The 15,000-nt window shown below is 36.6% G+C and overlaps 1 protein-coding gene across 1 annotated transcript; it reads right to left on the bottom strand.

The window, feature by feature from the left end:
• Positions 1-2,123: 2,123 nt before the first annotated feature.
• Positions 2,124-5,512, bottom strand: LOC135206972 (uncharacterized). The gene is made up of 3 exons (XM_064238873.1): positions 5,441-5,512; positions 3,705-4,000; positions 2,124-2,953 (listed from the first exon to the last, which is right to left on the bottom strand). Exons 1-3 carry the CDS (start codon positions 5,472-5,474, stop codon positions 2,318-2,320), a joined length of 966 nt encoding a protein of 321 aa, XP_064094943.1. The 5' UTR covers positions 5,475-5,512; the 3' UTR covers positions 2,124-2,317.
• Between the last annotated feature and the right edge of the window lie 9,488 nt (positions 5,513-15,000).

The following is a 15,000-nucleotide window of genomic DNA, read 5'->3' on the forward strand; positions in this document are numbered from 1 at the left end:
GTTTTTCTGTATGAATCATATTTTTTTTATGGGCTAAATAAAGGAATTACTTGCATAATTACACCATGAAGCCCTAAATCGACACGCCACAATAGACATGAATTATCAAGAGCGATATCTGAAGTAGAACTTACAAGACGCTGAGAAACAGCATTCTGGCAGAATAAATCATGTAGCACCTGTTAATGAGTTTGAAAGTTTCATTATCGTGCCCTGGCAACCTGCAATAGGTTGTCAGGCCACGATAATGAAACCTTCAAACTGGTTGGTCGCTGCTTTAAGGAGACCTAATTTAATGCCTTGGAAATCGATGAGGAGCAGGATACTTGATTTTTCTTAATGGAAATATGAGAGAAGTAGCCTTTTCACTTTCACTGAAAGCAAATCACGCTCAAGTAGCCAAGACCTTTGAAGACGACGTAGCGTTTGACAATCAGTCAATCAGGCAAGTAACCGATGTCTCTTATTACACGGGAACAATTGAGGGTTTAATTTCTTCAGTAATACTAACAATAATAATAAAATTCACACATCCCAAAAGTTTTCTTTAATGATTGTTTTTTTTTATCAGATGTAAATTTTACCATTTCATCCATGTTCCTATAAGGAAACAGGAGACTGAGATGGGGAATATTTCTTACGTAGAGAATTCAGTAGCTTTCAGCTACGGGTATGAAACCTAGTGGGAACCAACAGCTTTGTGAGGTTAAAGGAACTTCATTTTTAAATCAAAGAACTTTTGCCCGAAAAGTTCTAAATCGTGTTAAAGGGAAGCGTTGTAAAGACGAAAAAGACGAAAAATAAAAGAAACAATCAGCGTGATATATATATATATTTGTATATATATATTATATATATATATATATATATATATATATATATATATATTATATATATTGTGTGTGTGTGTGTGTGTGTAAATGTATTTACGTTCATGTGTGAATGTGTATTCAACTTATATATATATATATATATATATATATATATATATATATATATATATATATATATATACACACACCACACACATATATATATATATATATATATATATATATATGATTATATATATATATATATATACGTATATGCATATAGTAGATCATATTAAGTGACGTAATATACGTAAAAAATATAGTCATTAACTCCTCAAATTTTAGAAATAACTGTACAGTATTTTGGAATATTTACTGTATAAACCTTGTTCCCGGATGCTATGAGCCCCAAACAACACCAGACCCAAAGAGTCATATAAGCCGTATCCTAAACCGAAGATCATCCAGCTAAATGGTCACAACTAACTATATGAAGTGGCACGAAGATAGGCCTATCACGAAAGTATCCTGAAGAGTTAATTGAGACCCCTTTTTAGCAAAGCAGTAAATTATTAGAAATTGTGAAAATCGATCTGATTAGTGATCGCAATCTAATGCCTTCGAGTTCCTCAAAGGGGGAGATGATTAGGCTTTCTTAAACATTAAACAGGTAGCCTGGAGATCGAAAGACACAAAATCAAAAGAAGATTCCGTTAGTGGTATTTCTTTATCCTTGTTTGGACGACTGAGATGAGCTGGGAGTGTATCGCTGCACGGTGCCGTTTGGTAGTGTTTCGTCTGCTAGCTCGGAAAAAACATGGTAACAATGACGTATTAAGACGTCATTGTGGAATTATTCCGAAAAACCTTTTCTTCATAGTGTAGGACTATTAGAGACTGAGGTCTCCAATACCCCTCGATATCTATGGTGTTTAAATGGTTGATGTCTTCGGAGACTCGATTTATTTGTATTGTGTCTAATCAAAATGTAAAACGAATTTGTGGTATATAAGTGTTGCCTAATTGGTGTTTAAAATGACTGCTAACAATATTGCTCAATTATATATGAATCAGTAGTAGTAATCATTAATAATGAGTGATGACATAAAAGAGGTATTTTGTGATATTTTTATCTAATACAACTGATAATGAGAGGTGTACAAGAGAGGAGTGTCCAATGACGTATCTGAAATGAAGTTTCAAGTAAAACCTGACAGAATTGAAATTAATCTTAATTAAGCCAATATCGGGACACTGCTGTAGCTGAGGTGGTATTTAATAAAATATATTTTAAAATTCTGCTTTATTCTGTTAGAAAATGAAATAAAAAAAAATCTCTAAAGTTTTATTAGTTATGGTCAGCTAATTTAGAATCTGATCGAGATACGTTACATTAAATTGAAGTTCATGTTCAAAGGACGATGTAAAGTTAAAGAAACACGAAAAAATAGAAGTAATTCTTCTCTTTTTCGCGATATGTATCTCAGGCAAGATTGGTATCTCTATGAGTAAGCCACTGGTGTTTGGTAGAGACCAGCTGGAGTCATGACATTAGACCCATAGACGTATCCACTCTGGGAGTGCTTTTTGCTTCCTGAAACCTTCGTAGACGAACTCCACTCCTGTCCGGTAACCGTTCCTAAGCCTTGGTTGGAGGTGAACCCACTACCACTGGAGGAATGAGAGAACGAGTCACTTTCTCCTGTTTGTTCAGTGGATACGATAATACTGGATGCCGGACCTCGGCTAGCGGTGCTGCTACCGGCGCCAAATCCTGAGCTCTCGGTCACGATCTGCTCCTGACCGAGTCCGAACCCTGCGTCGGTAACGATCTGCTGATCCAGTCCAAATCCTGCATTCTCGGTAATGACCTGCTGGCCCAATCCAAAACTGCCACTCTCGTCAATGATCTGCTGATCTAGTCCTACTCCTGCGCTTGACTGGGCAGCTCCAGCTTTGCTAACGACGCTCTGCGAGTCGACCTTCCCTATGTCAGCGTTGAGGAAATAGAACTCTTGGGCCAGAGAGCAGTCGACGTTGAACCACCAGTCACATACGAAGTACTGCTGGTTGAAAAGTGTACCGTTGGGGCAGAGGAACGAATCGAAGTTCCCTTTCAGGTGGCAGACATGGAACGCCTGTAGCAAAAGAGAAGTAAGGTCATAATCTGTTAATGAATGTCGTACATGGAAGGCTTTCATAATGGCAAAAGTATTGTTGTAGAAGTTTCCATCATGAATTGGTCTATATATTTGTTGATATATTTGAGAAAAGCGAATTTAACTTAACAACTTTACCCAACGTGACACTGTGGTTTAATTTGCTTTCAGATACCATGTAGAGAAATTCTAAGCAGTCAGTATGACTGAAGAGTAGCTATTATATATTACAACCTCATTCCACGAAAGAAAGGTTCGCTAATGTTATTCCTTTGTGGAATCCATTACGCTCAAATATTCGAGAAACAAAAAATCCTAAAAGGAAGTAACTCGACAATTTAACAAAAGTGCATCAAATCATGCTCGATTTTTAGAAGTGGATGACATCCAGATGCTATCGAGTCATTAATTCATAGTGAACAAGTTTTCAACTGTTCATTTCTAAACTGTTCAGGCAGTCATGCTTGAATTCTTTTAACTAAGACCGACTCTCGTGTAGTTTATATTTCCGTAGTCAATGCATATTTTCCTTATAAGTCTATAAAACATGTACAAACATTTCTCGGTTTCCGAGGGAGAATCACCAATTTTTTACTATCTCATTCTTATACAATAAATTTATAGGGTAGGAATGCAGTTTAAGACTTTCGTTGACAAATATTTAGTCCTTCTAAAATTACCTTTCAAAATCCTATAAAAAATTTGACAACAATTCAATTAGGAAACTCACCTGACACTGAGCATCGGGAGAGGCATCGGCATAGTACCCAGGAAGTAATCCGTTGCAGGTGAAACCGGTCCTGGGAACAAAGGGCAAGAGAGGGAAGTCCTGGCCTGGGACACCGCCACCTGGAATGAGGTCAGCGAGGAGTTCCAGGTAATTCCCAGCGAAGCCTCCCGTTCCTGCTCCTTGGAATGTCCCGGTGGTGACTTGGTTTGGCAGTTTTACTCCCGTGGCGAGTTTGATACCACTGGATGCCAAGGAGGACGACACTTGTATCTGGGCTGAGGCCTGGTTCAGGATACCTGTGATAGCGAGAACAATAAAAAATAAAGTGATGGATATGCCTATACTCTGTTTTCTTCCATCTGTCCATCCGCCTGTGGTGTTTGCACATGGTAACACTGCGTCCCGGGCTTTAATTAATATCCTATTTCGAATATTAATGGTGTAATTCGCATACAACAAATTATTAAAACACTTTTCAGTTGCAAATGTACACCCAGAGATCCTTTTATTTACCTAAAACTTACACATAGCGTAACTATTTAAAGCCCGGGACGCAGTGTTACTATGCGAAAACACCACAGGCAGATGGACAGATGGAAAACAACAGAGTATAGATGTTAATTTTTGTAACACATGTACATCTCCGCACACTCGCTCAGGATAAGATTTCAGCAAAATGAAAAGTGGGTTGGTAGCTTGAACTCCAAAATGAGGAAGAGAATTCGTAGTCTATTGCATTAAATCAAACGTTATTTATTATGAGTTTTTGCTAATTTTAACTAAAGTACATAATCAAATGTTTAAGAAAACAGTGTGACAAATCTTTCAGCCATCTCCCATAAATCATCAAAAAAAATTCCAAACAGTTGACTGAACAGAATTCTTTGTTTATAGAATTTGTTTACAAATGCACTACTAGTATCTATTATTTCCACTTTTTGCAAACTTTGTCTGAGTGTACTACCTTCTGTTCTGAGGATGCCTGTACAGCGAATTAATAGCCTTTTTAATCTTGTGTCAGATTGCAAGAAGAATAATAATAGGCTTAATGACAGTATAATCAAAACTGACAATAAAGTTTAGTCAAGGAAGACGGTAGGAGAAAAGAAGCGGCGAATCGCTGAATGTTTGAAGCAAGGAAGGTAGCAGGAGCTCTACTGAAGATTTGGAGAAGATCGTCTATGTAAGCAAAACATGGGTACCACAGGGATTATTTATACTCACTCCTTAGCAGAAGAGTAGGGCACATGACAAATAAAAAAAAGGTGGGTGGGGGGAAAGCTGCTGAAGTGAACTACTTGCGTAGCACATGATAAATTTAAACTGAGGAAAGGATGATAATGGAAGAAGAGGTACGACAATTTGGTAAAATTGTTAGTGTATCTGATATGATGCATCAGATCATATATGATTCAGAAGTCTTTGGAGGAGAGAAGAGAAGAAAAGTGAAAAGAGAGAGGGTGGTAGAAGTTTTAGTAGCAAAGCTCCTCGATATCCCCGAAAGGTAAGGAAGCAAGCGAGATAGTACTAAGTGGCTTAGAGATTGTAGAGGAACCATTCTGATCATTCTGAATAGTATTTAAAGGAACTAACGTTATGGAGGTTTTCTGCACATGTGGCTCATGCCAAAACCATAAATGAAAGGATATGAACGCTGCAGCGACTGTTAGCTGGCTCTCTTTGGAGACAGCCCCATCAAAAAACGTCATTTAATAATGATAATTAATGTCTCTTACCCAGGAGCAGAACAAAACTCGCGAATCCAAACATTGTTGCGACAGATCGGTTGAAATGCTTCCACAGGAACGGGTGGATGGACACTGATGGCACAGGAAATCCTCCGTGACCTTATATATGTTTAGGAGGTCTATGATGACCTTGCCTGCTAGTAGTATTTCCCATGGGCCGTTTTCATGACCATTATTTTTTTTCTGCTTGCAGCGAGTGGTGTGACCTTCGGAGGAAGCTGTTAAGATCTTGGAGTACTCAAAGAAGTAATCGTGATGTCGTGAGTCACTTAGATAGTTTTTGTTGACGCGTTTCATGTTCTGTTGACGAGGAATTCATTTACTGATATCGGCTAAAACTCCGTTTTTATCGTTGCTAGAGATTGAGTGGAGTGTCAGTTAAAGTGATTCGTCTACAGACACACACACACACATATATATGTATACAATTTATTTATTTTTATGTATATATGTACTTACGTATATATATATATATATATATATATATATATATATACTATATATATATTTATATATATATAATATATGTTTATATATATGTATATATATACATATATATATATATATATATATATATATATATATCTATATATATACATATATATATCTTTATACAAACACACGCACAAAACACACACACACACACACACACACACACACATATATATATATATATATATATATATATATATATAATATATATTCTTAATATATAATATATATATATATATGCATACATATACATACACACGAGTGTGGGATAACACAAGTCTAAGAAACTGAAGATGATGTTCATGATAAATTAGTAAGAAAAGATACTTAGAAAATAACATGGATGCTGGAAAGGCTTTATTACGTATAATGGATGACAACATGGGTGACTGAGAAACTGAAGTATAAGAGAGACGGATGACAAAGGGATGACAGAAGGAATGTAATTACGACTTGCAGTGGGAATAATATCACAGACAGAGGCGAATGGGTAAAGTGGTGACTAATGGAGTAACAAAGGCCGAGAAATCATACAATTATGAGAAGTATAATTTACTCGGGCAGTAAGCAGAAATTATTCGCGTTGTCGCCGTTTCTGTAAAAAAAAAAAATCCCATTCTCAAAAAGAACCTTTTTTCATTTGTTTTCATCCCATGGTTGACCCAAGAGCCCTTTTCAAAAGTAATTGCGAAGTTCTATTTCAACGGCAAGGACCAAATGAACGCTTGTTCACATTCCTCTGTGCAAAGAGTTTCTTTTCTTCTTGAAGACAGAAAGGTTACGTGTAGATTTACCGGTTAAAACTGCTACAATTAAGAATTTTTATTGAGCTCTTACTGTACATTGACCAAAGATCCTTTTCGGTTTTATCTTTTTGCAATTTGGCGTTTCTCTTAAAAAAATTTCTATACACACACACACACATATATATAGAGCGCCTCAGTGGCGTGGTTGGTATGGTGTTGGCGTCTCACCTCGGTGGTCGCGGGTTCGATTCTCGGCCATTCCAGTGAGGAGCGAGAGATGTGTATTTCTGGTGATAGACGTTCACTCTCGACGTGGTTCGGAAGTCACGTAAAGCCGTTGGTCCCGTTGCTGAATAACCACTGGTTCCACGCAACGTAACAAACAAACAAAAACACACACACACACATATAAATATATGTACTATATGTATGTAAATAATATATATATATATATATATATATATATATATAATATATATATATATATATATATATACACACATATATATTATATAGAAATTGTCCCTGTGAATTCGTCACATACGCGTGACATTTTTATATATTCACAAATGTGAAGCCACAATTAGCGTTTGCTATCGAATTCAAATTCACTTTACCTAACCAGACAATTGCTCCCTATTCGTTTAATTAGAATTTTAACCCAAAACACAACCTTATATTAAGGCTAATATGGTCGTCGGGCAATTAGTGAACATCCCTCAGAAATTCTCCTTAATTATGAGACAGAATTTGACTCAGAATAGTATGAAATTTTTTTTAAATTTTCATAGTAGTTAATATAATCATAATAATGAACGTCCAATCAGGAGAGTCATAAGGGACTGGCCTAGACATCAAATGCACGGTTGATGTGAATCTACTATAGCTCCATCGGCCTAGAACAAGAATGCCGCCACAAAAACAATGTCATTCTCAGTTTAATCAACTGATTTGATGTGATGAGTTTTCGTGAAACTTACCATTATCGAAAGGAATGTGTCAGGTCAGGTGTGTTTGCTTGCTCACCAAATACTGGATTTGCCACTTCGCTCTTTAAGGATGGACGTTCATTATTATGATTATATTAACTATGAACATAAAAAAATTTCTTACTATTCTGAGTCAAATTCTGTCTCATAATTAAGGAGAATTTCTGAGGGATGTTCATTAATTACCCGACGACAATTTTAGCCTTCATATAAGGTTGTGTTTTGGGCTAAAAATTCTGATTGAACGAATACTATAGTATCACATCCAGCCTCAGGCACGTCCTTATGTTGTATAAATTTGATATGTAACCAGACCTATGCTAATAGGACTGAAGTATCAAGAAGCACACAAACAATCTTGGTAAGCCCTCCAGCGCAGGAGAAGAACGTACGCTCCACCCACAGCTTAGGTTCTAGACGCATTCACAAATCCAGCTTCCTCGTTACGCGGCATCTTACCTAAAATGACGAGACGGACGGGTCGACGTGCACGCATTCTAATGCAACCGGGATTTTGACTTATTAAAGAAGCGGAAGAGATGGTTGGGCACGTTTTCCACGGGATTTATCGGGTATTAGTCATAACGCTATAGAGCTTTGATCTGCCATTATGCATTGGATTTTGTGATGGGTCTTTTCGGAGTTGAGGCGTGCTGGGGCCGTAAGGACAGTGACACTTACGAAAGCGGTAACTTCTGTAGGCTAATCATGGGAGAAACTCTAATAATAATAATAATAATAATAATAATAATAATAATAATAATAATAATAATAATAATAATAATAATAATATTTTGTTGAAAATAATGGCAGTATTAAACGAATTTTCAATCTTGTACAGGGTCTTTTCAATTCTTGTAATAATTCGTTTTTCTGACTCAGACAGGTTGTTGAGAAGAATTCCAATATTTATATTAGTCATGATTAGGATAGTTGTCAAAAATGTTTTATCATATATTTTTCTTATATCTCTTTGATGGGTATAGAAACAATTATACTGATTATAACAATAACAATAATAATGGTGATTACATGTACAGCAACTTAATCAGTAATAACATCATAATGGTAATAATAATCACTTCGTAATAAAACAAAACGAATACAATTATTTATTTTTTCCCTGTGAGTAAGAAAAACTGTCTATGAATAAATAAACTTCTAGTTTAGACGCCGTCGTCCAGTCCGGGTCTAACGACAAGTTGCAATGATTGGCGGAAGACTGATATATTCATAAAAGGCTAAATTTAAGAACGAATGTTAGCAGGAGTAAATGTTATAAATGAATTTGGGAATAACTATAATGTATGTTATGGGAGTGAGAGAAGAGGTGAATCAGAGTAAGTGAGGAAAGCCAGGCAATGGCAGATGGGCTGTTGTGCCGTGTCTCCTATATGTAAGCGCAGTCTGGCGTTCGAATATTGATGTAAAAAAAATAAAAGAACTATTCAGGTAATTCTTTAGGATGAAGTATATATGGAGGAAAGAGAGAACTGAATACATGAGAAACAAAATGATAATTGAAGAAAGTTGACTACAGGTAAGAATGAGCCGTAGAGTCGAATTTTCTTTCAAGAGTATTATTCTTCGTTCAGCTCTTGAGGGTTAAAGGGGAGAATGACTGTCACGTGGAAAAAAAAAGAGAGATATAATTCCTCTCGAAGCTCAAAGAAAAGAGGGAATCAAAATTTTATCATATGTCATATGGTGCACATATATGACACGATTCACTCGACCAGTTTCCGAAATATGTGATATATTTGAAGATCAATAATGAGAAGAGACGAAAATGAGGAATCAGAAGAGTATCAATAGGAAAGAATTGAGTTTTTGAGGAGGAGGAGGAGGAGGAGGAGGAGGAGGAGGAGGAGGAGGAGGAGGAGTGGGTGGGGTTTAGGCCTATTGCAACACCAGCGCCAATACGCTTTAAATCTTGGTGAATGCAGGTCAATCCTTAGTGCAAAGAAAGAAACAAAGACACCGAAACCTCGACAGTGGAAGCAAATGAAAGAAAAGAAACGATGAAGAATGACAATAATGAACAATTAAAACAAAGAATAAAAATTCGGGCCAAAACTGAAAGAGACAAGAGAAACTGGGGAGACATAAGCAATATGGAAAGAAAAGGGTAGTGTGCATAACGTATTCTTTTAGAGACGGATGACAAAAGGATGACAGAAGGAATGTAATTACGACTTGCAGTGGGGAATAATATCACAGACAGAGGCGAATGGGTAAAGTGGTGACTAATGGAGTAACAAAGGCCGAGAAATCATACAATTATGAGAAGTATAATTTACTCTGCCAGTAAGCAGAAATTATTCGCGTTGTCGCCGTTTCTGTGAAAAAAAAATCCCATTCTCAAAAAGAACCTTTTTTCATTTGTTTTCATCCCAGGGTTGACCCAAGAGCCCTTTTCAAAAGTAATTGCGAAGTTCTATTTCAACGGCAAGGACCAAATGAACGCTTGTTCACATTCCTCTGTGCAAAGAGTTTCTTTTCTTCTTGAAGACAGAAAGGTTACGTGTAGATTTACCGGTTAAAACTGTTACAATTAAGAATTTTTATTGAGCTCTTACTGTACATTGACCAAAGATCCTTTTCGGTTTTATCTTTTTGCAATTTGGCGTTTCTTTTAAAAAAATTTCTATACACACACACACACACAAATATATAGAGCACCTCAGTGGCGTGGTTGGTATGGTGTTGGCGTCTCACCTCGGTGGTCGCGGGTTCGATTCTCGGCCATTCCATTGAGGAGCGAGAGATGTGTATTTCTGGTGATAGAAGTTCACTCTCGACGTGGTTCGGAAGTCACGTAAAGCCGTTGGTCCCGTTGCTGAATAACCCCTGGTTCCACGCAACGTAACAAACAAACAAAAACACACACACATAAGTATATGTACTATATGTGTTAATATTATATACATACACTATACTATATATGTATATATATAGTGTATATATATATATATATAGATATATATATATAGATATATATATGTATATATATATTTGTATAGAAATTGTCCCTGTGAATTCGTCACATACGCGTGACATTTTTGTATATTCACAAATGTGAAGCCATAAGTTGCGTTTGCTATCGAATTCAGATTCACTTTACCTAACCAGACAATTGCTCCATATTCGTTTAATCAGAATTTTTAGCCCAAACACAACCTTATATTAAGGCTAAGATTGTCGTCGGGTAATTAGTGAACATCCCTCAGAAATTCACCTTAATTATGAGACAGAATTTGACTCAGAATAGCATGAATTTTTTTTTTTTTTTATGTTCCTTGTTAATATAATCATAATAATGAACGTCCATCCTTAAAGAGCGATGTGGCAAATCCAGTATTTGCTGAGAAAGCAAACACACCTGACCTGACATTCCTTTCGATAATGGTAAGTTTCATGAAAACTCATCACATCAAATCAGTTTATTAAACTGAGAATGTTATTGTTTTTGTGGCGGCATTCTTGTTCTAGGCCGATGGAGCTATAGTAGATTCACATCAACCGTGCATTTGATGTCTAGGCCAGTCCCTTACGACGCTCCTTATTGGCTGTTGATAAGTCAATGACAGGGCTGAAAACTCTGTCTCTCGAGAGAGTTCACATAGGCAGGATGTGGTTCCACCTCTCCTGAGGAATACTTTTGAAAGACGTATCCCTCAGGGAAGGTGAAACATAGATCTTACCCATGTGAAGTCTCGAGAGAGACTGAGAGTTTCCAGCCATGTCATTGGCTTATCAACAACCAATCAGGAGCGTCGTAAGGGACTGGCCTAGACATCAAATGCACGGTTGATGTGAATCTACTATAGCTCCATCGGCCTAGAACAAGAATGCCGCCACAAAAACAATGTCATTCTCAGTATAATCAACTGATTTGATGTGATGAGTTTTCATGAAACTTACCATTATCGAAAGGAATGTGTCAGGTCAGGTGTGTTTGCTTTCTCACCAAATACTGGATTTACCACTTTGCTCTTTAAGGATGGACGTTCATTATTATGATTATATTAACTATGAACATAAAAAAATTTCATACTATTCTGAGTTAAATTCTGTCTCATAATTAAGGAGAATTTCTGAGGGATGTTCACTAATTACCCAACGACAATCTTAGCCTTCATATAAGGTTGTGTTTTGGGCTAAAAATTCTGATTGAACGAATACTATAGTATCACATCCAGCCTCAGGCACGTCCTTATGTTGTATAAATTTGATATGTAACCAGACCTATGCTAATAGGACTGAAGTATCAAGAAGCACACAAACAATCTTGGTAAGCCCTCCAGCGCAGGAGAAGAACGTACGCTCCACCCACAGCTTAGGTTCTAGACGCATTCACATAATCCAGCTTCCTCGTTACGCGGCATCTTACCTAAAATGACGAGACGGACGGGTAGACGTGCACGCATTCTAATGCAACCGGGATTTTGACTTATTAAAGAAGCGGAAGAGATGGTTGGGCACGTTTTCCACGGGATTTATCGGGTATTAGTCATAACGCTATAGAGCTTTGATCTGCCATTATGCATTGGATTTTGTGATGGGTCTTTTCGGAGTTGAGGCGTGCTGGGGCCGTAAGGACAGTGACACTTACGAAAGCGGTAACTTCTGTAGGCTAATCACGGGAGAAACTCTAATAATAATAATAATAATAATAATAATAATAATAATAATAATAATAATAATAATAATAATAATAATATTTTGTTGAAAATAATGGCAGTATTAAACGAATTTTCAATCTTATACATGGTCTTTTCAATTCTTCTGATAATTCATTTTTCTGACTCAGATAGGTTGTTGAGAAGAATTCCAATATTTATATTAGTCATGATTAGGATAGTTGTCAAAAATGTCTTATCATATATTTTGCTTATATCTCTTTGATGGGTATAGAATCAATTATACTGATAATAACAATAACAATAATAATGGCGATTACATGTACAGCAACTTAATCAGTAATAAAATCATAATGGTAATAATAATCACTTCGTAATAAAACAAAACGAATACAATTATTAATTTTTTCCCTGTGACTAAAAAAAAACTGTCTATGAATAAATAAACTTCTAGTTTAGACGCCGTCGTCCAGTCCGGGACTAAAGACAAGTTGCAGTGTTTGGCGGAAGACAGATATTATTCATAAAAGGCTAAATTTGAGGACGAATGTTAGCAGGAGTAAATGTTATAAATGAATTTGGGAATAACTGTAATGTATGTTATGGGAGTGAGAGAAGAGATGAATCAGAGTAAGTGAGGAAAGCCAGGCAATGGCAGATGGGCTGTTGTGCCGCGTCCCCTATATGTAAGTGCAGTCTTGCGTTCGAATATTGATGTAAAAAAAAAATAAAAGAACTATTCAGGTAACTCTTTAGGATGATGTATATATGGAGGAAAGAGAAAACTGAATACATGAGAAACAAAATGATAATTGAAGAAAGTTGACTACAGGTAAGAATGAGCCGTAGAGTCGAATTTTCTTTCAAGAGTATTATTCTTCGTTCAGCTCTTGAGGGTTAAAGGGGAGAATGACTGTCACGTGGAAAAAAAAGAGAGATATAATTCCTCTCGAAGCTCAAAGAAAAGAGGGAATCAAAATTTTATCATATGTCATATGGTGCACATATATGACACGATTCACTCGACCAGTTTCCGAAATATGTGATATATTTGAAGATCAATAATGAGAAGAGACGAAAATGAGGAATCAGAAGAGTATCAATAGGAAAGAATTGAGTGTTTGAGGAGGAGGAGGAGGAGGAGGAGGAGGAGGAGGAGTGGGTGGGGTTTAGGCCTATTGCAACACCAGCGCCAATACGCTTTAAATCTTGGTGAATGCAGGTCAATCCTTAGTGCAAAGAAAGAAACAAAGACACCGAAACCTCGACAGTGGAAGCAAGGGAAAGAAAAGAAACGATGAAGAATGACAATAATGAACAATTAAAACAAAGAATAAAAATTCGGTATAACTGAAAGAGACAAGAGAAACTGGAGACACATAAGCAATATAGAAAGAAAAGGGTAGTGTGCATAACGTTCTCTTTCAGATACACCAAATTTCATCGGAAATTTTCGTCCACAGCGAAACGAAGGTTTCATCAAATTTCCACATGGGTCCTTTTCCTCGTCGAGTCGTCAGTAGTCTATCAGGACTTCATTGTCCTATTTCCTATATTCTTCTGAATTTTTCAGCGGCGACCAAGGCAGCATATTTCGAAATGCGAAAGAACCTTCCTCCTCTCCCTGTTTTTAATATTCGTTGCAAGTCATATATCGTATTCTGAGAATATTGGATGGAATTTGCTTCTCGCTATTATCAGTATTCTGTGTAGAGATGGAAGGAAGTATTACGGGATGCCCCGTTTTCAATCAACAGTTTATTGCCCTTGATACGATCAGTTGTTCTAAGTAGCTTCACCAACACTCTGGCGGGATTGCCAATTTTGGAGCGATTAGTGTGAGGTAAGATTAGCCAATTTAAACCTTATAAGACTTTTACCGCTTCCCTAAAAATAAAAAAATAATAAGATAATAAAATAAAAATACAAAATCTCCCTTCTGACTATCAACAGTGACCGCACATCTAGGTTTGATTAGCTTCACTTCTATCGTTAGGCTGTTTCTCTTTCCATATCCTCTAGACTACTAGATAATGCTATGGACCATTCTCTGAAGAATTCTTTAATGCATACGGCTGCCCTTCCCCTATGCCGTGAGGCATTCATTTATTCTTTGGAGGGTGTCATAAACTCGAGAATCAGTCCCTCTGGTCACGTTTTCTTTCCTTACAGATGTCTTCATATGGATAACTTCCTTTCTTGCAGGTGATGGTTCTCCACACGTAGGTGTAGGCATATTAAATTCTAAAAAAAAAATTATAATTTGAGCGCTCCATTTGATAAGCATTTCATTTTATAAACGAGTCAAAAGACTTCTTATGAACTTGACTAAGAGGATGATCAGTTAGTCTGAGGATGAATCTTTTCCCCTTGTCTGTTACATTCCTTCGGAACCAGTATGACAATCATTGGGAAAAGGGACTGAAATACCAAAAAGTAAGAAGAATGAATGTCTTTATATCAACTAACACTTGTTAGGTGTATAAAGTGGCTGGTGTTGCATAAAGGGTTCAACCATGAATCGTCAGTTTAAATATTTAAGCTTGTAGTGATTACCGTCTTGAAAACACAGATATATATGATGTACTATATACAGTATACACGCACAAGCGTACAGCGCACACACAAACATATATAAATAGATATATATATATATATATATAAAACTCCCGTCAGAG

Source organism: Macrobrachium nipponense, chromosome 11, assembly GCF_015104395.2.
Source record: "Macrobrachium nipponense isolate FS-2020 chromosome 11, ASM1510439v2, whole genome shotgun sequence".
Lineage (NCBI taxonomy): Eukaryota > Metazoa > Arthropoda > Malacostraca > Decapoda > Palaemonidae > Macrobrachium > Macrobrachium nipponense.

Bases quoted from the DNA above. Each gene is read 5' to 3' on its own strand.
- LOC135206972 (XM_064238873.1), bottom strand. From the start codon at position 5,474: ATGTTTGGATTCGCGAGTTTTGTTCTGCTCCTGG. The intron at 4,001-5,440 runs GTAAGAGACATT...TCGCTATCACAG, and splicing joins GAGTTTTGTTCTGCTCCTGG to GTATCCTGAACCAGGCCTCA. The intron at 2,954-3,704 runs GTGAGTTTCCTA...CTTTTGCTACAG, and splicing joins CTCCCGATGCTCAGTGTCAG to GCGTTCCATGTCTGCCACCT.